This window comes from Diorhabda sublineata, chromosome 10, assembly GCF_026230105.1.
Source record: "Diorhabda sublineata isolate icDioSubl1.1 chromosome 10, icDioSubl1.1, whole genome shotgun sequence".
NCBI lineage: Eukaryota > Metazoa > Arthropoda > Insecta > Coleoptera > Chrysomelidae > Diorhabda > Diorhabda sublineata.
The window spans coordinates 3,149,911-3,177,544 of NC_079483.1; the positions used below are offsets into that span (position 1 = coordinate 3,149,911).

The window sequence follows — 27,634 nt, forward strand, 5'->3', positions numbered from 1 at the left end:
CTGTATATATATATATATATATATATATATATATATATATATATATATATATATATATATATATATATATATAAAATATTTCATATTTGAGATGAATGAATATCGAACTGAAGATGAAGAACAAGATGATACGGAGTATATCCGCCTTCAAAGCAAGTAAAATCTGCCTTTGATCCTGCATCTACGAGAATAATCTCAAAAGTTTTCAACTTCAACTGCATTTCTCAATATGAATTTATTTTCAATGAAATATCAGACCCAAATAATTGTAACGTTTACCTTGGATTGGTAGGATAGTAGTGAATGGATTTTGATGAGAAAACCAATTGGGTGTTTAGGAAAAAGTTGTATATATTGAGCTCATGGTACATATTGCTGTTCTATGTATTTTTTTCTATCGATGGACGCTATTATGTGGAAATAGTTTGAATATGTGTATTTAGGTTTCTACTACTACTGACGCTCCTAGGCCATTAGGTGTTTTGGATACGTCGGTGTACAGAAAATGGTATTCTTTGAAGCTTACGTCCGTCATAGTTCGGAACGATTGTGGTATTAGAGAATGGTTTGCTTCTTTTTTTTTTCAAAGAGTTCATCTTAATGTTGATGGTGGGAATAGGAATTGTCCAAAGAGGGGGATGTTAATTTGAAAGAAATCTGGTAATTCAAAAGGTAGGGTGTTTTTATATTGGTGAATTCTTTCATAGAAAAGTTCTTTGTTTGTTCTCAAATAGGTGTTTAAAGCGATCTGTGTTAATTTTTTGATTAACAGGAATATTTTTATTTGACAGAACTGATGTTGCATAGTTCAAACTCAGTTGGATTCTTCGAAGTCGTAGGGGTGATACTCCGATGAAACAGTAAAGGCTTTCAATCGGTGTATTCGATTCTATTCGAGTAGCGATTCTTAGTGTAGTGTTTTGCAATATTTCAAGTTGTTTAATATATGTTTTCTCGCATGATGCGTAAACGATGGAGCCGTAGTCGATTCTTGATATTACAAGTCTTATATCTGACATGTAGAATCAGCGCCCATTTATGGCTGTTAATTATTTTTAATAAATTTAAGCCGTTTTGGCAGACTTTCTTGAGGTGATTAATATGTTGTTTCTGAGATAAGTTTTTTATCGAAGATAATGCCCAGGAACTTTCCACAAATTATAAATTTTGACTGTTTAAATTTAGTACGGGCCTTCCTTGTATGTATTCTTTAGAGAAGTTAATACACTTTGTTTTGGTTACAGAGAATTTCAATCCATTGGTGTTCGATCAGTTGCTTGATTCGTCTAGTGCAGTTGGTATATGCGTTTGAGTTTTTAACTTTTGCAAACAGTATCAGATCATCGGCGTACAATCTTCCTTTTACTAAAGTAGAACATTTGTCGACGATATCAGAGATAATTATGAGAAAGAGGGTGGAATTTATTGTAGACCCTTATGGATCCCATTCTTTTGTAATTTTTTAATAGAGAGGTTAGTATCTTTTCTTATATGGAAGTAAGGAACTACTTACTAATGTGTTCCAAAATTTTTTTCTGCCATTCTCCAAAAATGTGTAGTATCGATTTATTACTTTTTAAACGCCGACCACAGAACTAATGAATACAAGAGATTTATAACAGAAGTTCGAGTGAATCAAGGAGCTAATAATGGGAGCTACAAAAATTAAAATTCTTAATGATACTGAACAAACGTAATGGAAGAATATAATTGAATGGAGGAACATGTAACGACAGGACCATATGAATTGCTTCGATAGTATATCAAGGGAATATAAGAAATAAAAATTTCGAAAGAAGTAGAAAAGAGAATCAACAATGTAAAACATCCAAGGAAATAATAATAGACAGGGAAAAGATAATAAATGCAATATAAAAAAAAATCAATAAAAAAAGTCTGCTTTGTGGACAAGCGAGATTGAAAAGCAAATAAAAATTGAAGGAGGGGCATAGGATAAATATCTATGTGAGAAATAAGAAAAAACAAAATTATGAAATATATGGAGAAAAGAGGAAAAACAAAAACTTCAAAATACATTCAAAGAAACGCTTCATCTAATTATGTCAATGATCTGACTGTTTAATGATATTGAAAGAACCAGGATATCACTTCTTTGGTCAGCTCTTTATGTAGGGGAGCTGGGGGCTATTTGTAATAGGGGCAGGTAGTAACAAGCATTTTTTACCTACATAATAAAAAAACATTCGTTTGATTTTCAACGGCGCAGGTAGCGGTGTTGTGCAGGCGCTCTGATTAAGCTAGGTAATGGACTTTTTATGTTTATACAAAATTGATTATCGTAGATTTCAAGTTGTTTGGAGTTGTTGATTTATACAAATACACTAAGCATTTGTTTAGTTTAAGTATATTTAATGTTATTCTACCCCAAGTAGGCGACTTTTTTCTTAATAGAGGTTATTTCAAAGTCAAACCGTCGGAGCAAAAACCTGTCCTATTACTCGACAATCATCATTCACACGTAATCTTAATAGTGAAAAAAGTAAAAGAAAGTCACGTATCATGCTATCGTTCCCCCCCCCCCCTGTTCACATAATCTACAGCCGTTGGATGTTGGAGTTTATGGTCTGCTACTGCTTCCAGCTTAACAACAGATCTTCCTAATATAGATTCATTTGATAATTGTTCCTTAGATATAAGTGTCCGTGGAATCATAAGTTCCATGCAAAAATTGTTATCCAGAAACTTCAGCTTTACCTGGGGGTCAATCGAACTTTGAGCCGACTCCTGGACATTCTGGTAGTCAAAAGCAAAATGATTTCTCTCCATCTAAAAAAAGCCTCACCCGAAAGCTTTATCACGAAAATTGACTAACCGCCCTCAACGTAAAAGAAAATACTGTGTTCTCATAGACACGCCAGAGAAGAACAAAAACAACACGAAGAAAAGTTAAATAAGACAAAGAAAACACAAGAGACTAAGAAGGGTAAAGGAAAAGGAAAAGATCGATGAGGAAAGATCGAGAGTTTTAAATTCTGATTTGGAATCTGAACCCGAGGAATGGTTTTTCTTAACTTGTGGGAAAACTTATGAAAATTCAAACGAGGAGTGGATACAATTTATTATAAATAAGATGTGGGCACATATGAAATGTGTAACAGGAAAGAAGATCTCATTTGTTTGTCTCAAGTGTGATTCTGATGAAGATTGATTGCATGTTTTACCTACGCCAATCAAAAGACTGATTATTTAAGAAATTGATATTTTGTTACTGGCTGAGAGCCTAAAGTTCCTTTATAGTTTAATAAAGACCATGTTTTTGACAATATTTGATTATTGACATATTAGATTAAGAATAAAACTTAAAATTCTAACTTGTAATGTAGTAAAAAGATGTAATTTGGTCATAAAAAAATCGGAAAGAAACATATTGGAAATCCTATACTTTTCATGTTTATCACGGTATATTAGCTGTTAAGTGCCAAAGGTTTTCCAGGTCCAGAGTAGGTAATTTATATCTGTCTGATACCTATCTCTAAAAGATCAACATTAGATGACATGCATAAGGCAAACGGAGAGGCAAATCCATGTCAGACAATCGAGCTCTGTAACACCCTTAACCAACCTCGGTTGACCATGCATGAACATTAACAGTGAATTAGGAAAACAAAGTAAAATAGGTGTGTATATGCGATTTCTCAACACAGAACAAAGCGATAAGGAAACTTCCTATTCTTTCAAGCTTCTTCCTCAGTTGCAATCAAAAAACCTAACACCATTCATTTTAAAAAACTTAAACGAATTAAATACTAAAGGAACTGGATGGAAAAATATCAAAGTTGATGTACAAATTGATAATCAACCCTCGACTTTTTTGCTATTTTTTTAAATAACATTGTTGAAAATATGTCTTTTGTTATTCGACTTTTCCTTTTTCCTAATAAATTACAGTTGTAGATAAAGTATTAAAAATAAATTATCATTTTTTAATCTTTATGAAGAAATGGTCACTCTGTATGAGACCTGATGTTAGAACTACACGTGGACTATATCTGTCTTCAAAGAAAGTTGCATCTGGCCCTTGATCATGTCTCTATGAGAATTATATGAAAAGTTGAGGACCTGAAACTGAAATTCTCAATGAAATTTCAGCCAATTTGAATACTTAGTTTCATCTTGACAATTGAAAAGTGAGTCGTTATAAAGATTTCTCTGAAAATTTATTAGGAACGCTAAATTTTGAATAGCAGAATTCTAACTATCAGCACGGCTGAACTAACACTCAGGGCGGCGAAAAAATTTAGCAAATACTACTGAACAACCGTCGGATTAAGGTAAGAGAAATAGAAGAGGTTATCGGCGTCGCGTTTGCTCACTTTGGACCAAAAGCGTTTTCAAATGAACTTTTCCAAGGCGGTTCAAGCAAAAAGAGTCGGATTTTTTGCGTCGATTCATGTAGATGAAACTATCACTACATTTATGAATCGAGAAAGCAGTGAAGACAGTGATGTGATCATTTGTTGGATTAGTCATCGTATTTTGTTCATCGACAGTATATCAAAAATGTAAAATAATAAAGGTGAAATTTCAGAAAGCGACCGCATTTAAAAAAAAAAAAAAGAGTAATCTGTGGCTAAAGTATCCATATCCATGAGAAAAAGTCAAATAGTTACTGGAACTTTCTGCCTGAACGTTCTTAAATGACTCTGTGGTAGGATTCTGCGTATTCTTCGCCACGATAACGAACTAACGCATTCTGACGCTGCGGCGGACTTCTGGTTATTCAGATTGAGACTGACAATGACAAGGAATAGTTTGAGTCGATTGAATCCATTAACCAGCAGACAATAGTGGTTTTAAGGACATTGACATCGGCAGACTACTAAAATGGCACCAGAAGTGGAAAGAGCGATGGAACAAGCATGTGGCTTGCTTGAAGATGGTTACTATGAAAGGAGTACTATTATCCTTATATTTGTACTTTTGAATGTATCTCTTCATATTTATAGTTCCTACTCACCTGTTGCATTATAGTTGTTACCATTATTTCATCTTTGATAGTGTATTATTCTAATGTAAATGATTCAGATTCAACAAGTGCCAACGATTAAATTTTCTCTAATTTCTAGACTACGAAGATATATTACAAATCTTGACATAAATAACTATGATAATTAATCTTCTCTTCTTTCAATTAGTTTTGAAAATAAATCACGAAAGATTTCTCAAAAACACGATTCAGAAACGATGCATCAGAATGAATTTATTCCATGCATTCGGCACAAACATGAAACTTGACACTAAATTAGTAAGCTATAAATATATTTTTTTTAGTTGGGTAGTACGAAGTTTTAAAATAAATAGAGCTAACCTACATTTCCGACATATAATCTCTCCGTCGTCATTTTTTGAAAATATACCAAGAGAATTTTCAAAACAAACTATTTCTATTAATAATTCGAAAGTTTGTGAATGTAAAAGATAAAGGAAAAATAGACATTGAGGTATCAGTTACAACCGTATTGACAATTTACTCTCAAGATCGTTCCAGTGAATTAATTATGGACTAATAAATACACTTTTGACTCCATTCCTCTTATTAAGTAGTAGAAACTTACACTAATGAGATTACCTCATTCTTAAAAGTACACTATTCACTATTAAAAACTCTTTGTTATGAAGAAGAAAGCTCCTAACCTCTATAGTAGTCAACTGCGCTTCGTTAAAAACATTATCAATAGTTTGTAGTTCATTTTGAAACTAATTAACAGCAGAGCAAAACTAAGCTACGGAATCTGAAACTGCTTAAGATAGTATTCTTAAAGATAGGGAATAAAACTTTATATTAAATTCTCTAGGTATGGTTTTCTTTTCTTGAAACAGTGGAATGAAGATTTACATTGTCGGATGTGTGTTTTGATAACCAAATTGTCGTATTCAGTGTCTTCAGGCTAGGTTAGGTCACCAATAATTCCAGTAGTAGTACCAGTAGAGTACACTGATTTTGGGAGAATAATCTTTATATATATATAACTCGCTCGGGAACAAGGTTATTAACTTATGATTGAATATTTTTCCTACGACCACTCATTTTTACCTAAGAAAATAGCTTATTTAACACTTGTACTAAAAAATAACAATATATTGAAATGCTTCTTTTTCTTATGTTTTATATGATCTCGAAAGATAGATGGAATACGCGAATACAATATGAATCTGGCTGGGTGCCGAAATGCAAAAGGCCAAATTTAAGAAGACTGAAGAAGTAGACAGTATGATTTTTTGAGGTTATATTAGTGTTTACAATAAAAACTGAACGTTTGTTGTGATTCGTGTTCAAATACTAGTGTCTGCAAGATAATTTAAATGTTAAAATTAAATGTTATTACAATTACTGGGTAATGTAAAACATTCTTTATGACTGTTATGATTGTACTAACGGGTAAGTTCCAAGTTTAAAAATTATATTAAGTAGGCTGTAGTAATTATTGTCAAACACACTTGCAGTCATTTGTAAGCATTGTGCTAGAAAACAAATTGATTCTAGTGATTTTGAAAGTACACCAGAAATAATAGTAGATGCTAAAAACACTTAACTAGCAAATCTCCGAAATCTAGAGTATGGTTTCAATATGCTTATGACGAATTTATTGAATGGAGACAAAGGAAACAAAGAAAAGGTTCGATTTCTTAGAATGTACTTTCGACCTATCTAATGAATTGAAACTACTTTATCTATTGAGCATAATGGTGACTATAACCCAATAAAAGCCAAAGTCCTGTCGCAACAGCTCACACAATTGACTATAAATGATATACAGGATTTGATTACAGCTGCTGTGATGAAAATAACTAATACAAAAAATCATATGTTCAGAAAATTCTCAATTACTGGATAGTTTTATAATATATCTAAAAAATATGCTAATCTTATGCCACCAATCACTCAACTAAAATGTTTTTTCAATTATAAAAATGAAAAATGCACCGAGCAAGTTGTGGGTATAAACAAAATAGGCAAAGTGTCAAAGATAGTGGCAAACTTTTTAAATCTTTAGAATCCAGGACAATATACTTGCCACACATTTAGGCGTTGTTCTACAACAAGTTTGGTAGATGCAGTAGCAAATCTTGTATCTTGCAAAGTATACCTGATTATGACAACTCTATAATCACAAATTTCTTAGTTTCACTCGTAACTTTCACATTCAAAATAAAATAATCTGATATGCATATTACAAAAATAGATTGTATCCACCTAGAAGCCATTAATAAGTTTACTGTGATTTTATTCAAATTCTTTTCGCTTCATTTGATTTTTTTTCTTCTGTTTTGAAGTTTGGATTAATTAACTGGAATCTCCTGGAATATTAATAGAAAGCATATAAAGAAATTGGTCATGTGCGAGATTCATGGACTGAGATATAAAGATAATTTACTATATAAACTGCTTATGTTCCGTTGATATAAAATTTGAATCTAAAGTAAAGTAAAGCTAAAGTATCATTATCATCTTCAGATATTGATATGGTGAGCTCGAAAACATCAAATATATTACATCAGTCAATAAGTCGTGTGATTCACACACAGATGGCACGGCCATTATCGAATCCATATGACGTTTACGAAGTACCAGGTTTCAAAAGGTTGTGTAAAATTTCATGACATTTCAATTAGCCAGGAAAAAATGACAGTCTTTTAAGTGAAGCGACTTTTGCTATTTTCAAAACAATCAATTCAAAATAATGTCGTGTGGTAATTTATTATTCTATTTAAACGTGGTCTTACAGATAACGATGATGGTGAAGGTTCTCGTCTTTCATTCGAGGTGGTGACTCCAGAAGACATAAAAAAAGTCCTCCAATTGGTTCTATCTAATCGTAAATTCAAATTTTGTGAGAAAACTGAGGCTATAAAGATATCAGAAGGAAGTGTATTATGCACAGACATTTGCCATGAGAAAGCTTTTTTCAAAGTGGGTACCGCGTTTCCTCTCAGTTGATCAAAAACATGTTAATTATTCAGAGCAGGGAATGGCCATGTTTACAGATTTTTTGCGTCTTTATATGACAATGGATGAAACATGGCTCCATAACTTACTCTGGATTCAAAACGATCAGCATCTGGGTAATCTGCAGCCGGTGCAACACGTCAGAAGCGTCCAAAGGCACAACAGTCAGCTGGGAAGGTTATGGCTTAAGTATTTGAGGATGGGCATGGAATATGTCCATCGACTATCTACAAAAGGGAGAAACAATCAATAGCGAATACTGGATAGAGTTGTTTGATGAATGCAAAAATCAACGAAAAACAGTCTCATATGTCGAAGAAAAAACCACTGTTTCACCAATACAATGCAATTTTTTATAAGTCAATGGCAATGATGGTTCAATTGGAAGAATTTCACTTCGAATTGCTTCATCATCCTCCGTATAGTCCAGATCAGGCCCCCAGTGATTACTAGCTATTCGCTGATCTCAAAAAATGCTCGCCTGTAAGAAATTCAGCTGAAATGAAGAAGCAATTATTGAAACTGAAGCCTATTTCAAGGCAAAGACAACTCCTTCTAGAAGTTCGGCATCCAGAAAATAGAGAAGCGTTGAAATAATTGTATGTCTCTTGAAGGAGAATACCTTGATGAATAGAATCGATTTTTGGCAAAAAATGGGTTTTTCCTTAGTTAGTCACAAGACTTATTGAGTGATGTGCTAGCCATCGATACACTTTGTATAAATAATCTGTATAGACCATTTCCCATATCACACAAGATAGAAATTCAAACATTACGAGTTGTTGCATAAATGCAGCACATATTATTTACTTAATTCTAATACAATTTCTGCAACTAGTATGTGCACATTATAAACAATAAATTGTTAATTTTTTATGGCTACAACCATGATCGAAATCGTATTTAAAACATGGGAAAAATATTATATAGAAAGAGAACTAGGTATGGAAGCTTGTTCTATTAGGACCGACGGCTGGCAGAGAGAGAAAGAGCATAGGTATCCCATTCTCTACTTCCCTCTACTCTATTCTGATTGAGAAGAGGAGAATAACAAGTTTGGAATTTATATGAGAGTAGAGAGTTGTAAGCCAATACTCTTTCTCTCTCGTCTAATAGTACAATTTCACTTATATGCCACTCACTTAATATTCTCTCTATGACTCCAAAGTTCGTATAAGAAAAGACGTGGAGTTTTTGTTACAGAAGTGCAACAAGATGACATAAAGATAAATGCCAATTGTTCCACACAATAATTAAACCAAGCAGTTTTATATCAGGCAAATGTATATTATGTATATGTATGCTATGATGAGAAATTCCAACAAAAAGTTATTATATCCAGTTTTTTCCATAAAATAACAAACTAACTAACAAACTCACCTGTACTATACTTTTTGTCTGCTTAGTGATATCATCAGTTGACCCCTGCGCCGACCTAGGAGTCTTAATACACCCAGGAAACATCATGTGATTATTCTTCTAACGTTACAATTAATTTGACTCGAATCCTACAGTTATCCTTCGATTACTTTGCCAATATTCCTTGTAATTACGGTCGAATGCATCCTTCGAGTCCTATAGAATAACATTACAAGAATCCCTTTTTTAGCAGTCCTTCTCTGTATCGTATCCTGCCCCTTGCTTTTAGTATCACAATGTGGCGAGAAAACCACCGTTGTCCTGGATAGTCCCGCTGTTATCCTTCCGTTATCCTTAAATTAGCTTTAGTCCATTTATCGCGCATTGTCCACTATTTGGCACTTCACTCACTGAAAGGTTCTCATGTTATTTAATGAAGCTTTAGTTTTAAGCACTTTTAGTTTAGATTTAGTTTCAAATAAAGGAAATATAAATCGGAAGTCACTGAATAGAAATACATGTTTAGAAGTTTCGTTATAGAATATATTTCAAACTCTTTAAAAAATAGTTCACTTGAATTTTTCACACTTGTTCTTAATTATTGATCTATTAACATGAATAAAATGTTTTTAATGGAAATATCTTTGACGTTTTGGTTCAAGTTCTGAAAAAAAAATTTGACTGTAACAAACCTAGCAATAACCGACTTTTATTTAGTTTTGACAAAATTTTTAATAATTTGTGGTAATTATATGCGTTGTTGTGATTTAATTATTGATTTATGTTATTTCATTCGTTTTATAGTATTGATGACTTCTCGATGTATTAAACAAATATTTACTGACGCCTTACATTCAAATGAATGTATACCAACATTTGCTTTTGATTGAAAAAATATTGGATAATAACCAACCGTCAAGTTCACAGCCCAACTAAGCTCTCGATATTTACTTCAACAACTACCATATCTACAACTTCAAAGCAAAAGATTGTCAATTACATTAATTGTATTCTTATTTTAAATCATTTCAATTATATCCTGTTTTAGGGATGCACCGAAAAAGCTCCAGTACTAACAGGTATTCGACAAGGTGACAGTCTGAGCTCATTCTTGTTCAATTTAATTACGGATAAAATGATTAGTAGTGTAAAAGAAGTTTTTGAAGGATAGAGGGAAAGAAGATTAATAAAATATTATGCTACGCCGACGACGATAGCCGATAAAGAGGATGACCTACAGCGTTTACTAGATCGGTTCCTAACAACAGCCGAAAACCTCAATATAAATATATCTGTAGAAAAAAAGAATCAATGGTAATAGCAAAAGAGTCTACAAGATGTAAACTAGCTATTAACGACAACCTCTTTCATCAGTGTATGCAAACTTAAGAGTTGAGATTACAAGCGCCAAAAACGTACAACAAGTAAATGTGGTTTAAGAATATCTGGCTATCTGTTGGACCTCATATGGAAAAACAAATCTATGTCCACCGATAGTAAAGTCCCCATATACAAAACAATCTTAAGACCTATACTTACATATGCAGGGAAAACTCGAGTGGATACAACAAAAACGCAGCAGTGGAAATGGAAACTTTAAGAATTATTAAAGACGTGAGCCTAAGAGATCAAATAACAAGCAAATATTTGAGAGAAAATCTCAAAATCCAGGATATTGTATTATTCACGAGATCGAAATGATGGGCTAATTGGACAAAGGATGAAAAAGCAACTAAGAAAAAACCTCCCGGTGGACCTCCTAAGAGGTTTCATGAAAGCTAGACATCTACTTCTCAAGAGGCTGAATAGTAGAAGAAACAAGACTAAGTCTTAAGAAAATAGAAATAAGAAGAAGAATACTTGACATTGACAATTTGCATAATTATATTAAGCAATAGGGCAATTTAAAATACGAATATCAAAATAAAAATCTGTTCCAACCAACAAAAATGATTTTTCCATTTCAAAAATATGTAACAGCCAACAGTTGAATTAAATATACACCCCACAAAAATTATCGCATCACTCATTATTTTTTAAATATTTCAAATGTATTAAATATTAACAAAACATATAAAATATCAAAAAAATTGTATAGAACATCTATACAAAAAAATGAACAGTGCTTAAACCAAAACCAGCCAATGAATTTCTAATAGTGTGTGTTGCCGCCCCTCGCTCTAATTACAGCTTCCATTCGGTTTGGAAGGTTTCTAACAGGTTCTGGACGTATCCTTGCGGCATGTTTTCCCAGAAGTAAAAAAGAAGAAGTTAAGGTCCGGGCTATGTGCATGCCAATTCAGGGTGGGATCTCGACCTCTTCTAAGTACTGCCGAACCACTCTATCAGCGTGTGGACGAGCAATATCGTGCATTAGCACCGATATGAGGCATATAGGGCACTACATAGGGTTCTAGGATATTGGTTATGTACCTGTCAGCATTTGGTCTTCCATCATACTCTGTACTAACTCCGTGCAACCCTCGAAAGAAATTCCTCCCCAAACCATGATAGAGTCACCACCAAAGCTTTCAGTTTGATCAAAATTAACCTGATCGTGCCGTTCACCACGTCGCTTATATACTGGTACACGCCTATCTGATGAATAGAGCCAAAACCTTGAATCATCCGTGAATAAAATGTTGGACCAATCTTTAATATTCAATTTGCGTATTCTCGAGCAAATTCCAATCTTGCTACTCGATGTTCTCTGGTAATACGTGGACCTCTAGCTGACACTTTGGCTCGTATACCTGCTTCTCTCAGCCTATTTCGAACTGTTTGTAGGCTTATTCGGACATTACGAGCAGCCAACAGAACTGTTTGCAGCCTTCGAGCGGTAGTATGCCCAATTCTTAACGCCGTTAACCTCAAATAACGATCATATACTATCGAAGTTACTCTTCCGCGGCCTTGTCGGGGTCTTTTAGTTAGCTGCCCTGTTTCTTGGTAGCGAATAACAACTCTGGATATGGTGCTTTTTTGAACTCCAATTACCCCGGCGTATCTTTGACTGCGGCCATCTTATGCGATCTCGTTGATTCTAGCGGCTTCTTCATTCCTCACATGTCTTGTTAAACATTGAGCCACGTCCATTATTAACATAATAAATTCAAATTTTCACTATACAATAACCCAATTTGCTTAGAAAGTTCTCGATCTCAATGCATTCTCCGAGACAGAAAGGATTTACTCGAGCATTTTTGCTTTCAAAAAAATTTGTAAGAAATTGTAATATTTTTTTGCCCATGACAAGAAACCATAAATATCTATTAAATTGATACATATACAGATTGTCCCTTAAAATTAAAATTAATATTAAAAATATCCTAAAACACCAGTGATGCGATAATTTTTGTGGGGTGTATATTTATATAATAGAACTATAAACTCAAATTGTTTAGGTCTTTGTTATCAGTATTTCGTTTCTATGTATGTGAACCATTTTAAAAATTCTTTTCTTCTTGTACTTGATTCCGTTTCAAGAATTCTTCAATTTTTATAACTGTAAATATGTTTTTTTGATATATCATGATTTATAAATGCAGTTCTATTTTTTCATCGTATTGATGACCTTCTAATCTATTTCTTCAATACTGACATTTCTACCTTATGTAAGTAAAATAGCGTTACAATCATTACAAGATACTTGATATAAAGTATTACTTTTTTTGTTTCAGATTTTAGATTAGTGAAATATTTCGATGCACTTCCAACTGAAATGACTGAAATGCAAACTAACCTTAAAGATGAACAAAATGAAAGAAAATTAAAAGCGGCGTAACTTTTGCCTCAATTGATTCCGCACCTACATACCGGTGTCATTTGAGTTCCTGACACTTTGTCGACCTCAATCAGTTTATTGCTTGCGCAAAAATGCAGTCTCACCTAAAATTTCTCGTTATCAACATCGTGTGTCGTGATATAGAGTGAAACACCCCAATAACTTGAAGCCTTACTTATTAATGTTTGATTATAGACAAAAAGTTATTGGCGCAAAATAATGGTTGATATGTCGAATTGATTAGCGTCCTTTTTTCCATAAGACATACCTATTGTTTGCAACAGATGAATCCTCGAGTTTGAATTAGTCGGTCGTTTAAATTTGTTAGCCGTTGTTCATAAAAGAGCTGCAATATGTTGGCTTAATTGCAAATTTTTTCTATAAATAGAAACAACACTTTATTCACAACTTCGCTTGGACTTTATTATTTGCGTGTTTAGTATTGTAGATGTTATAGATAACGAAACCCGCACAAGATTTTTTGTACCAACCATTTCATCCAGCATTATTTTATGTTAAATCAGTTTTACTACCTCAGCTACGAGGAGGTCCCGCAGCATCTGGTCTAGTGATTTATTATAAACAATTTAATTGTTTCTAAAGCTTTCATTCCTAAACAAAGAAAGATATGAAAAAAAGTTTCAAACAAAAAATATTTGTTTTAAAAAGATCTATAAGAAAGGTCTTCATAGTTTTTGCAAAAAATCAATATTCAGTAAGTTATCGTCAATATAATGCAAAATTATTGCACAACTGACGTTTTTTCTATTTTATCAGTCATTACTTGGTACGTAGAAAGATTTAAAGCAGCTCATTTTAAGCGTTAAGCTTTAAGCTTCAAACGAGATGTAGGAGACCTTTCAAATATTATCTGTTACAAAAGTTTGAATATAGAAGTTTTCATCGAAAAAAGCACTGTAATTTGCTTATGAGTGTTTTGGGGGTATATAAATTCAGCGCTTTTGATATTTTGAAGTTAATTTTATTTCAATTTTTCTACATCACTGCCTTCGTGATCATCCTCTCGTAATAATCTTCTTGTATCTCCAGGTTCCTTCACTTTTTTGGGGATGAAATCCCCTAGTTCCCTTGCTCTCTGTTGACGTTTTCGAGCTGCATGAATCATAGCTGCATCTGGAATAGCTCCTGATTCTAATATTCTCTTGAAATTATCTGGCTTGTTGAATCTATGAGGTTCTTCATCCTCATAATATAACAAGTCTTCTTTTCCTGCACATATGGCATCTCGGCCACTAAGAATGACTGGGGGTGGTATGGAAAGTTTTCTGTGACTAAAATTTATAACTAAAACAAAATCATTAGTAATTATTGCAGTTTTTTCCTTGCTCTTGAGGCCCTCTTTTTTAACTCTAACTTCTTTCTTTTTATTTTATTTCTCGAAAATATGTGTAGTTTCTTTTTTCTAGAGTGCAGAGCAGTCTGTTGTTTATTATTTTTTCCATTAGTTTGCACATAGCACATGTGAGTGATATAGGTCTATAGGATTCAGGATGGGTTCTAATGGTTTGTGGTTTCAGTATAGGAATTATTATGGATTCACGCAATTTTTCAGGAAAGTTATGCTGCAGCCAGAAGGTATTGAACAGGTTAAGGATGTATTCGTGGGCAATTAAGGGGAGATGTTTCAAGAAGACAACTGGTATTTCATCTGGTCCTGGTGACGTTTTTTTCAGGCTTGAAAGAGCTTCATCATATTCTTGAATGGTGATAGGTAAATTGATGGGTTCGTTTTCATCGAATTGTATCATTACCTCATCCTCATCCGTTTTTGTAAGTTGTAGCTAGTATTGAGACTATATTGGAGTTATCTGTGGTTGTGCGTCCGTCTTTCTCTAGCATGTGTATATTATGGTGCTTGTAAAGTCCTGATATTTTTCTCACTCTTTCCCATACCTCCGTCATGGATGTTTCAGAATTTATTGTTGCTCTTTATTGCTGATTCGCAGTCACTATTCCACCACGGCACAGGATTCCGTCGTTTCAGACGTGTAGTTTTTCCGATTGATATGTTTGCTGCTTGCTGAAAAATACTAATAAAGTTTTCTGAAGCTTCGTCTATATCTGTTATAATTGTGTAAGTTGTCAAACTTTCTGAGATAATTATTTTGAAAAGAGCCCAGTCTGCTTTTTTTAAGTTCCATTTTGGATATAAGTCGTGATTCGTGATTGTGATTTGGTTTTCTATTGTTATGAATGACGATTGGATAGTGGTCACTGTTGTAGGTATAGTCCAGCTGATCGCAAGAAAGAGCTGGAGTCAAAGTTGGGTCACAGATAATGAGGTCAATACATGAACCCTGTTCATGTTAAATCTAGTTGGCTTCCCATCATTTAAGATGGAGAGATTTGCGTCATCAAGAGTATCTCCTAGTAAGCGACCTCTGTGGTTTATTGATGTTGATCCCCACAAGGTGTTATGGGCATTGAAGTCTCCGACTATTATTCTAGGTTAAGGAATTTGTTCCAATAATTCACTTAATTCTTTAGCATCTACTTGATATGCTGGAGGGATGTATACATTGCATATATTTACTTTTGGATTAGTGTGTAGTTCGATAGCTACGGCTTCAGGTTTGTAAGGATCGTAATTTCTGTAGTGTGAAGAGACTTTTCCACAAATATTGCTACTCCTCCGCTAGCTATTTCAGCATTTATTCGGTTCTTGTAGAAGCTGTTAAATTGCCTGAGCGGATCGTTGTTATTGTATTTGAAATTGGTTTCTTGAAGACAAATAACTTCGCATTTCTGTTTGGATAGGATGGTTTGCAACATTGGTAAGTTGTTATAAAAGCCATTGATATTCCATTGTAGTATAGATGTAAAGTCCATGAGAATACGGGGAGAAAAATATTAAAGTAAAGTTTTGGTTCAGTTAGTTAATATTTGTTTGAGATGATTCACTTTCTGTTTCTGAGAGGTCCGTTTCTGGTATGTTCAATTGTAGGTGAGAAAACAGTTTCTTCTTGAATTTAGTGCATCTGCTTTTGATAGATCTGTGTTCAAAGAAAGGGTAAATTTTTGTTAGCATGTCTATTAATCCAGTAAAATCATTTGTGTAGTTCTTTATTATACTAATTCTGATCAGATGAGCCGTAGACATTTTCAAAAAGGTCAGATATCTGGTTGTGGTACAATATTAAAGGAGGATTCTGTTCTGAAATGACTTTTCTAATTGGTTCCATGAGAATTTCTGTAGAGATGTCTGGTTTATTTTTATTTTACTTGGCCTATTTGGTTTGGGGAAAGACGGTTTCTTAGGGTTCTCTGGTTTAATTTCTTCTGTTTGAGGGGGAGGCGTAATTATTTGCTCGTAGTTGCGTTTGGTGCTGTTTTGCGGAATTTCATTTATGTTTATGGGGGGTACATTCTGGGAGTGAGGTGCTATAGGGGTTTCTGATGGGATCTTGGTGTGTGCTTGTGGAGTATTGGCTTCGGTATTTTGGGGCTGCTGGGAAGGTTGGGTGGGTTTTGTGGTAGCTCAGCTATTTGGGGTTGTGCATAAGTTTGTAATTGGGAGTTTTTACAGTTTGCTGCAGTATGACCTGGTTTTTTACAAGTAAAACATAGTAGACGGTCTTGGGATAGGTAAATTCTGTAGCTAGTGTTCTCGTGTGTAATCATTAGACAATCGGGTATTTGGATTGTGGATAGTGAAATAAAGATTTGTCTTCTGAAGCTGTAGATGTGGTTATATTCCGGAATTGTGGAGCTAATTTTGAGGAAAGACATTGGTGAGAGTGTATTGAGACCTATTTTATTAAGTTCATCGATTAGAGCTGAGTGGGGTGTATGGTGGGGCATACATTTGAGAGTATCAATCTTTCGGAAGGTGTTATAAGCTTTCGGGCTTGGATCGAAGTGTTGTTGATAATGATCAGACCTTTATGATAGGTCATGAAGCAGTCTACAGTATCTTCATTTGCGAGGTACATGCATATTCTATTGTTTGTTAGCCTCGATGTGAATAGTATATTTATTGGACCTATTAGTTCTCCAAGTGATATCAGGTAATCTTGAATTTTCAGGTTATCAACAGCTAGAAAAACAATTGCTTGATGTTTTGTAGGAAATTGTGGTTGACTAAGTATAGATGAGTATGTTTTTGTAGGGTTTATATTCTGAGAGCTTCTGTAGTCAGAAGTCCCAACATTTATATTTTGCATCATTAATTTTAGAAATATTTCCGCTTTGATTCTACAGTGCGGTCCTGTTTTGGCACAGGCCACTTCATATCAAGTTGATAAGAGCTGGTTTGTTTTTTTTTGCGAATTCTTCCAAACCGGTGCGGTGTGAAATTGATAGCACAGTGTGAACAAATTCACTGTTTTAGTATGAATGTATGAGATTCTACTTACAGTAATGTCTCTGAGTTAAGAACACTTCTAAACGATTCTATCTATAGTTTCATAGATTTTAGGACTGTGATAACTATCGAAAAAGAGTTATTTTTATAGGAACCCTAAGATGCATCTTGTTTTTTTCAAATTTATATATCCTTAAATTACTTATAAATAAATTGCTTTTTTTCTTGAAAATTTGTACATTCAAACTTCTGTTACCATAATATTTAAAAGATCTACTACATTTCATTTTGAAGCTTAAACTTCAACGTTTAGAATGAGCTGCTTTAAATTTTTCTACGTCATGTAGGAATCACGTAATGATTGATAAGCTGAGAAAAAACAATTTTGCAGTATATTGACGATAACTTTTTAAATATTGATTTTTTGCAAAAAAGTGAGCAGATCTTTTTTGAAGAGCTTTGTAAAACAAATATTTTTTATTTGAAACTTACTCCTATATCTCTCTTTGTTCAAGAGTTTAACCTTTTAAACAATTAAATTGTTTCTACTAAATTACTCGATCAGATTTGGGCTCGACACCCGGAAAAATCGATTCCAGGCATCAAAAAACATAGGAAAATGTTCTAGTGGTGAGGGAATTACTGTGCTATATGTTAAGTTTGAAATTATACAATTATATATAGTTCTTCACTTAGTCCATGTTTCTTTGTATTGTGTTTTCTCCAACATTGTTGAATCCATCTATTTTGACCCTTATTTTTTTGGTATTAGATTAATGTTGATATTTCATAATGGTGAACAAAATTAAACGAAAAAATGGCAATAACGTTCATTACAGCAATATTTTATGTTTTTTATTTTAATAGTTTGGGATTTATTAAAATATAACTTCAGAGCTATAGATTCACTGCTCTATAATAGTTCATAATTCTATAAACAAAATTATTAATGAAAATTGAATTAGTTTCTTCTAGAAATACTGTGTGTTATTGTTTTGTTTCAATTGCTTCAACAACTTCCAAACTCACTATTGTTCATCTAAATCTTAGGAAATATCAATGGATTTGCAGTGTCTGTCGTGTAAAATGAAGCACCACTTCATTTTTAGCTTTAAGATTGACACAACTGGCCTATAGCTTCATTTTTCTTCCTTGCTGTTCCTGGTCTATAAGAACTTCCATATCTAATCGAATTTATTTTCGGAGTAATTTGAGAGTGGACGTTCAAAGTGAAAATTCTATTACGTCGTTTTTCCTTCGCTCTTTTTTGAAGCATGTATTCACCGAAATTGACCAAAAGAAATAAAGTCGAGAGCGCACTATTTAGAAAGATATATATTTAGTTTTTTATCGATGGACGGAAACTCAGATATATTAAAAAAAATTTTACTACGAATAATTTGATACGGAGGGAGTAATGTGAACATATCTACGCTGTAAATATATCGTAAATTGAAAAGAATGGTGTATACAGTGTGTCTACTTAAGTTGTAACCATATGAAGAACTTTTTTATTAATGGTTTTATGAAAAAAAGTTATTCTTGATGAAAAGTTCTGCATGGTCCAAAAGCTAAAATGCAAATATCAGATATCAATTTTTTAAAGCCATATACGAGGTTTCTCAAAAAATTTCAATTTTGTGCAAAAGTAAAGTATTTTTATTTTTCACAATTCAGAAAAATGTGTGATTTTGTGATTATTTACTAATAATTCCGTATTAACCATTCTGGCTAGATACAATTTATCCCTCTTACATGTTAAAAATATGATAACCTTTCTATTTATTACTGTTTTTAAACAACCTTACAATTTACATACGTAATGAATGCATAAGGGTTACATACCTCCTCCTCTGAGAGATTTATGCTATGAAGAACGCCTAAGAATATTTGATCTACCCGCTCTCAGAGAAGGTCGCTTTAGAGGAGGCTTAATAGAAACCTATAAAATTTTTACACATATCCACACTTGCGATCTGGACATTTTCCATGTGAATACAAATCAGCAGTTGAGAGGGCATTAAAGAAAACTATCTAAGGTGAGAAACTGCAAGTTGCCCCGGAGAAACTTTTTGACAAATCGTATAAGATATGTGTGGAATGCATTAGAAGAAGAGATAGTGACTGTTGCAAATACAAACATTTCCACACAATCATGGACACTCAGCTACAAACAATCAAATTGTGCACTACTTTTAGTAGACTGAAAAGTGCGAACAGTATTCTGAAAAACATGTACATACATGTTTAAATTTATAAAACAATAGTTTTTTTCAGCCGCGGATTATTGTCAAACAATAATTATAATAATAATTATTACTATTTATTGTAGAAGTTGAAAAATCCATACAAAGAATATTTATTAAACAGAAACAAACATAATTAAATTTTAATTCAATGTCAGCTTCGACATATTCATCTTCTCTTTGTAAATATGTAATTGTTCTTTTATCAAACTTTTGTATCACTTTTCGTATCATATTGGGAGTAATTGTTTGGAATTCTTCAGAAATATTCCTGTCCAAATGGTCTACATCATCAAATGGTCCCCGCTGATAAACATGCTGTTTTAAGTAACCCCATAAAAAAATTCAGGTCAAATAATGCCTGAATATGTGTGAATCACCTTCCCATTAAACATATTTTCATGGAGTAATCTAACGTTTAATGTACTGTTGATGGAAGCACCGTCTTGTTGGAAACAAATTGTCATACGTTCTTGTAACGGAAGGTCGTGCAAAAAATCACTTAATTGATTTTCTAATAATTGTAAGTATTGTGCGGCATTTAAAGAATGTCGTAAAAAAAGATCCAACTAATTTATTTCTCTACACACCACACAATACATTCGTTTTAAAAGAATATTGAACTGTCGAATGCCTCTATGTTTCTATGCGGATGTCTATTATTAAAAATATTTGCGGCATCACTATGTGTTCTGTAATTGTCTCCAAAAATTAACAAAAGTTCTATTTTTTCTTCAGATTGCGTTAAATTTATTCCGCCAGAATAATTATACGGAATGATTAAAGAATAATCACAAAACATGAATTTTCATAATAAATAGCTGTAATAGCATATTTGAATATAACTTTTAATTCAAAACAACTTTACTTTATAACATTTTTCTGAATTGTAAAATATAAAGATAATTTACTCTCGCACAAAATTTAAATATTTTGATAAACCTCATATTCTGTTTCAAAACTTATATCTTATGGTTGTATTTCAACTTATGGACAATGCAAAACTTTTTATCAAGAATAACTTTTTTTCATAAAACCACTAATAAAACAGTTTTCCATAGTTCCAACTTAAGTAGACATGTATAATTGTATAAATAGTGAAATTGCTTTACTTTCTTTTTATCATTCTTCCTTTGTATATTGAAGATGCTGTACGTATTTGTAATAAATAGTATGGAGAGTGTTATTTATAAAATGAGGGATAATTTTAATTTTTTTTTGATTATTATTCAATGAAGAAAATGAACATTATATATGATATGAGACCCCCTCTATACTAAGTATTGAATGTAAACAATAATATTGTTTACGATATATCGGTAAAGAGAAATTTCCTCAACAATCTGACAATTTTTGAATTTTTTTCTGGTACATTGTTCATAAAAATAAATAAATAATTTTTAATCGTGAAATCTAGTTTGTCACTGGATATTTCACATCAGGAGCCTCGGTTATGAAATAAGTTTTTTGGCGTCAAATGTTTTGCCTCTCTATATACATACGAGGATATATTGAACAATTCTCAGCCTACTATGGAACCAAACAAAATTTTAATGTCAAATATTTTATAACTCCACATATTCTCCTCTTAATTGGATGCATTTATTACAGCGAACCTGCAACGTCTCTAGAACTTTCAAAAAAAAATGTTTCTTCTTGCTCTGAAAACCAGACCTCTACAGCTTTTATTACCTCCTCGTTGGAAGAAAATTTACGACCTTTTAAATTTTTTTTCAGTTGAGAAAAGAGATGGTAGTCGGACGGAGCCAAATCTTGGTAATAAGGAGGGTGTTCTAGTAATTCAAACCCGAAATCACAAATTTTTTGCATGGCAACATGAGTTTTGTTGTGTTGTCCTGCCAAAACAAAGCACCTTTGGATAGCTTCCCGCGTCTTTTCTCTTTTTTATCCCGTTGAATGGTCAGTAATGTCGAATAGTAATCTCCAGTTATTGTTATACCCATATCCAAAAAATCAATCATGATTACTCCATGGCAATCCCAAAAAACTGAGGCAAGAATTTTTCCAGCAGATTTTTGGACACCAAACTTCTTAGGTCTTGGAGAACCAGAGTGTTGCCATTTCATCGATTGTTGCTTTGTTTCTAGATCGTAGAAATGTAGTCAAGTCTCATCCATAGTAACAATTCGGTTTAAGTCTACATCGTTTTCGAATCGAGCATAGATCGAACGCGATGCTTCTACCCTTGCACGCTTTTGGACAACATTCAAACATTTGGGGATCCATTTTGAAGCAATTTTTCTCATTTCCAAATCGACGTGAACTATATGATGAACGCGTTCGTATGAAAAATTCAGTACTTCAGATATCCGTTTTAGCCCAATTCGACGGTCTGATAAAATCATGTCATGAACTGCATCGGTATTTTCGGGGACTGACACAGAAACTGTCCTCTCCGACCGGTCATCATCTTCAATGGAAAATTTACCTCTTTTGAAGCTTACAGGCCAATTTTTCACGGTCGCATACGAAGGACATTGATCACCAAGGGTATTAAGCATATCTTCGTAAATCTGCTTACCTCTTAACCCTTTCAAATACAGGTACTTGATAATGACTCAATACTCAAATTATTCGATTTTCACAATTTCGGTGAACATCTTTTTTCTTCCAATTTATTGCGTACCTCTAGTTTACTTTTTTGACGTCAAACTTTACACTGGCACTTCTAATAAGTTTATTGTTCGTCGCTATGGTAACGCAATATTATGTTTATGTAGGGAACTCGATTGAATCTCGTGGTGTTAGTTTTAATACCCTAGACCAGAGGTTGGCAAAATGCGGCTACGGAGCGGCTCTTTGAACTCTTGAGTATGGCTCTGGCACAAGATTTCTACGGGCTTGTCCGACCTCTAATATTACCCGCCTGTGGACGAAAAAGCCGGTTAATAGTATGTAAGGTCATTTAATATCATCACCCCTGACTGATGTCGATTATTATATATATTAGATCCTCTATTGACAAATACTATTATAAAACAACCATTTTAAATAGGAGGGAAGCGTTTCTCAACAGGTATCAAGATTTTAAAAACAGCAAAGCGATCTTAGCATTCGTCAAAAACCCTTTTAATACTACGATAACAGATTTACAATTTTTTCCTTTTGGCAGCGACATTGGGAACTTGGAAATACAATTACTGGATTTGATAAACAAGGATATATGGAGATCTAAATTTGAACAATTTTGTGTTGATTTGGAAAAATTGGAGAAGAAAAAATGTAAACTAAGTTCTCAACCCAAGTGGTCTGCCTTAAAAAAACCTGAAGAAAGAAGACTTGACCATTTTCAACGCCTGTAATAGTATTCCGGATGCAATATCAGCTAAAAAAACTTGCGTTTTCTGTTCTTTCCCTTCACGACTCAACTTATTCATGCGAACAATCTTTTTCAAGTATGAATCTTTTTAAAAATAAACAAAGAAGTCGTCTCATAAATGAGAACCTGGAAATATACCTAAAATTAAAAACAACAACCTACAAACCGAACTGGAGCAAACCTTCAAAGGAGAACATTTTTCGCATTAAATAGTGTTTATATGGATGCTTTAATAGATATCAATTCAAATTTTTCATCAATGAATAATGTCCATATTAAATATGAAATCAAGTTTTATTATAACAAATCAATTATTGCAAACATTTTATTTCCTATGAGTTTAACACTATTAACATCCGTTGTACAATATGACAATATGACCCAATAGGTCATCAAAGTTTTGAAGATAAATGAGATAAATGAACACACTACCCCTTCATCAACATATACACACATACACACAATTACACTGTCTGACGCTCGTTTCGATAACCAAATTATCGCCTTCAGAGACTGAAAGTGTGGCAGTAGTGTATAGTGTGTTCAGCATTAATATCACCAAGAGGTCCAGAAAATCCAACTCAGTTAAATGAAACAGTAACAAGTGGCGTTTTTAATAACACAATCATGAATTATTCAAAGAAAAAGGTTGAAATGAGATTCTTGAAATGAAATTGTCCAATATCTTGACAATTAACAGCTGTTGAAATTCTTAACACACTTATTCGGTCGTGTCAGGTCAAATGGTATTGATTTCTTGACGAATAACATCTTATGGTTACTGAAAATATTCTGGTCTTTTGGCAATTATATAACTTATCAAAATAAATCTGTTGGAGTAAGATCTGATGTTCTACGCGGTCATTTGATAGACCTCATCTTCCATTATAATGAACTCTCTGGATATTTCCTCGTTTTGCAGATTCTGGTGATTATCAATAGAATATATGGACTAATTTTGCTACTATTTCTGAATATTTTATAACGTGTAAGTGTGTCAAAAGCTCAATCATGCAGTTTCCTTAACCATGGTTATGTAATCGTATGTCGTCAAGTCATGCTTACAACTTCTTTACATAAAAGATGGTCATCGTTAAAGAAATAATAAAACTGGAGTGGGAAAACTAGTACAAGCATGTAATGCCTCCATTGCTGACTTGTTTCATTATGTACGTATTTTGATAGGGAACGAGGTGTAGAAGCTACTCTGCTGGTACAAACTCTCGGGTAGTTCACGAATCATTTCTATAGAGTTCAAAATATTAACAGTATAAAAGATTCCATTTTATAATATTAATGGAATAAAATGGAACAATAGATACCGCAAAATTAATAACCTTCTATTAGTCATTATTACAGAAAAATTTCCTTGTACACTCCAGCGTGGCACTTTCAGCTTCAATCCATTAAGTTTCACGATATCCATTCTAACGAAACAGAAACCTGCCCGTATTACAAATGTCTGCTGTTTATCAATAACAGGTAGTGAATTATAAGACAATTAATCATGCTCATGGCCCCCTCTAATATCAGAAGCTAAATCCCTTCTTCGTGTCTGGGCGGTAAGGCAGCTCCAAAATGACAAGAAGTTTGTATTTTGTGCGTGTGCTTCCAAGAACACGATTATTTGCCAAAGCAAAGGGAAGTTTTAAAGTATGATCGATAGATAAGGAAAAAGAAATATTGACTATGTATGTTTAACTTTGAAAAATATATTCTAATTACCGTGTGATAAGTACTTCAATCTTAATATTTTTAAACGATTTTCATTAATATAGGGCAGGTATTTAATTGTATTCAATATTTATTAGAATTATTATGCATAATTTTACAGAAAATAATTTTATTCATCATCAAAGTAACCACAACTTATATAAACCCCCTTATCTATACGAAGTTTTCACAACTTGAGGGCTTAATGTCAATAAGCTTCAAGAATTATGTCAAAAAATTCTCTTTTCTACCTTGAAACTTTGTTCACGTGAATGTTTCTATATATTGAAAAATAACAAGAAGAGTAAATCGGGCGAATGGGGTGGATGTTCAATGATTGTGTGAGTTTTTTAGAGAATTTTCAGAATGACTGGATGAGATGACAGTATAAGAGTTTTTAACAAAACGATTTATTTAGTGTTCTTTATGTCGGAGTTTTCTATGTAACTTAATTTTATATCCAACGATACTTTATCAACTTTGATTTTTCATAATGTGATGGTTATTAAATCAGAAGGTGGTTAAAAACTAATGAGGTTAGGTTAGGTTAGAAACGCGACGCTAATAAACAACATTTTGTAACTATAACTTACGATTAAGTAAAGTCAAGGTTAACTAGCTAACTTAGCTCAAGACCAGCAGTGTCAACAGTGTTCTCGGAAGTAAACATATTATTTTTATTTTCTATTCGCTATTTTTATAATTGCACATTTTTTGTTTCAGCTTTTTATTTCCTCGGTGGAATTCCAAATAGTAGGCAGATTGAGGCCTTGAAATCAACCAAGAAAAGGCGTGATTCGTTACAGGGTGTAGGCAGATCGAGATCATGGAATCGGTCCCCACCCTTCTCTTGATAATGACTCCAAATCGGGAACCGAAACGTCTATAATTTTCAAAATTCCTACGCGGTTCGATATGTATTAGCTGAATAGATATGGAATAGTTATTTTTCTACGACCGTGCGTTTTAACCCACTTTCCCGCACGCATTTTAGTTTTGAAAGTGTCACTTTCCCGCACTAGTGCGGGAAAGTAAAATTATGCAAATTTTGACCTTATTAGGTAGTTTCTTACTTCTGAGATTATAACTATTGTTACTACAGGTAAATAAATATTTACGAAATAGTCCATCAAATAAAATTTAAACCATTTCTAGCTTTTTGTAGCATTTTTAATTTTTTGAAAATATAAAATAATACAGATATTTTTTATATAACCATGTAATTGTTACTAAAACGTCAAAGTTGTTCAAAACGTCTTGAAAGTGACCGAATATGTGGAATCTTCTTCTAAATTAAACCATATCAAACCGAATCCGATACAATAATATTAATGGATTCATCCGACGAAGAACTTCCCGAAGCCATTTTGAAGGCTGCAAATGAAACTAATTCCGAGCTGTTACCTGCCAAATGACTTAAAACCGTTGCCGTCATCGTCATCTTTATGCGACCTGCAACCGATGCCATCCACATCGACGTCATCTACCTTCCAGTTGAAACCAAATAACTCCACTGGGCCGGCAATTCTTACTAGTCTACAGAATGCAACAAACTGTGTTTTGAATATTAATATTTATAATAATTAGTAGTTTTTAGTTAAAGTTTTGTATATTAAATGGGTTGGCATACTTTTTTGTATATACGGTCGTAGAAAAAATAATGTTCCTAACTCATGCGTAAAGTGTCTTTCCCGCACTTGACCGCTTACCCGAACTCCGCTCCGCGTCGTTCGGGACAACTGCAGTCGCGTGCGGGAAAGTATCACTTTCCGCACTTGTTAGGAAAATAACTATTTTATGTTGGTGTACGTAGTTCCATAGATAAAGTTTGGAAGTTGACTAAGGTATATGGGAAGCATCGAAAGGAGAGGTTCAGGATAATGGAGTGGTGAATATATATATATATATATATATATATATATATATATATATATATATATATATATATATATATATATATATATATCATAACAGTTGTCATTTTAATATAGTCCTTATGGTTTTTATGGAGTTCAGAAGACAGTAGGAACCTTAAGTCTGTAAATGTACCTAGGCTTAATCTTTTTTTGAATGTGTTATTTGAAAACAAACAAGTGATTTGTAGATATATTTTCATTACGTTTCAACGCATTGGAGGCCCCTCACCTTTAACTAACACAAAAATGTACGGATTGCTTGTAAAGTATTAATCGAAGTTCTGTGAAAAATAGAATCAAAATAATGCAATTATCATATACTGTCTGAAAAATTATTAATGAACTCGAATGAACATTTTCCATTTCCCTTATTGATTGATGATTTATGCGGTTTAATCACATTGATCGAATCATTTGAATCGGTTTATTACTGTAGATAAAACCTGGTCCAACCTCGACAATTTGGAACTGAGAAAATAATCAAGACAGTGGATGAAGGGTGGACCTGTTCCGAAAAAGACGGTCTCATCGGCCGGCAAATGGGCCATTTTTAGGATAGTTATGAGATTGTTTTCATCAACACATTAAGAGGAGAGTATCAAAATACCGAGCACCAGAAAGCGACTATATTTGAAGAAAAGAAAGAGCCTTCCCAAGAGTAAAAAGCATATTCTCACACTCCGGTGACAGCCATAGCTAAAATTTGCAAATTGCAACTCAAATTGGTTGACTACTCACCGTCTTCACCTCATCTGGCCCACAGTGTTTTGTTTTCCCGGTTCCTAGCCTTAATGTTTAAGTTGCAGGAAATATTGTCTTCAGACAAAGACGACAAATATTATTTGGAAGGTTTGAAAAGTTTGAATAGACTGGACTAAGTGTTAACTAACTTTAAAAGACACTAAGTTGGAAAAAATAAGTTATTGTGAGAAAAATGTCTTTGAATTTGATTCTTAATTATAACCAAACTTTATTTGCGTAAG

General features: G+C 33.2%; 1 protein-coding gene across 1 annotated transcript in view; it reads right to left on the reverse strand.

The window, feature by feature from the left end:
* Nucleotides 1–27,634, reverse strand: part of LOC130449291 (protein sickie) — a 564,400-nt gene that overhangs the window by 524,735 nt on the left and 12,031 nt on the right. Inside the window, exon 2 of the mRNA XM_056787013.1 lies at nucleotides 9,350–9,992. Within this exon, the coding sequence (XP_056642991.1) occupies nucleotides 9,350–9,436 (87 nt within the window). The 5' untranslated portion in view covers nucleotides 9,437–9,992. The remainder of the gene's footprint in view (nucleotides 1–9,349; nucleotides 9,993–27,634) is intronic.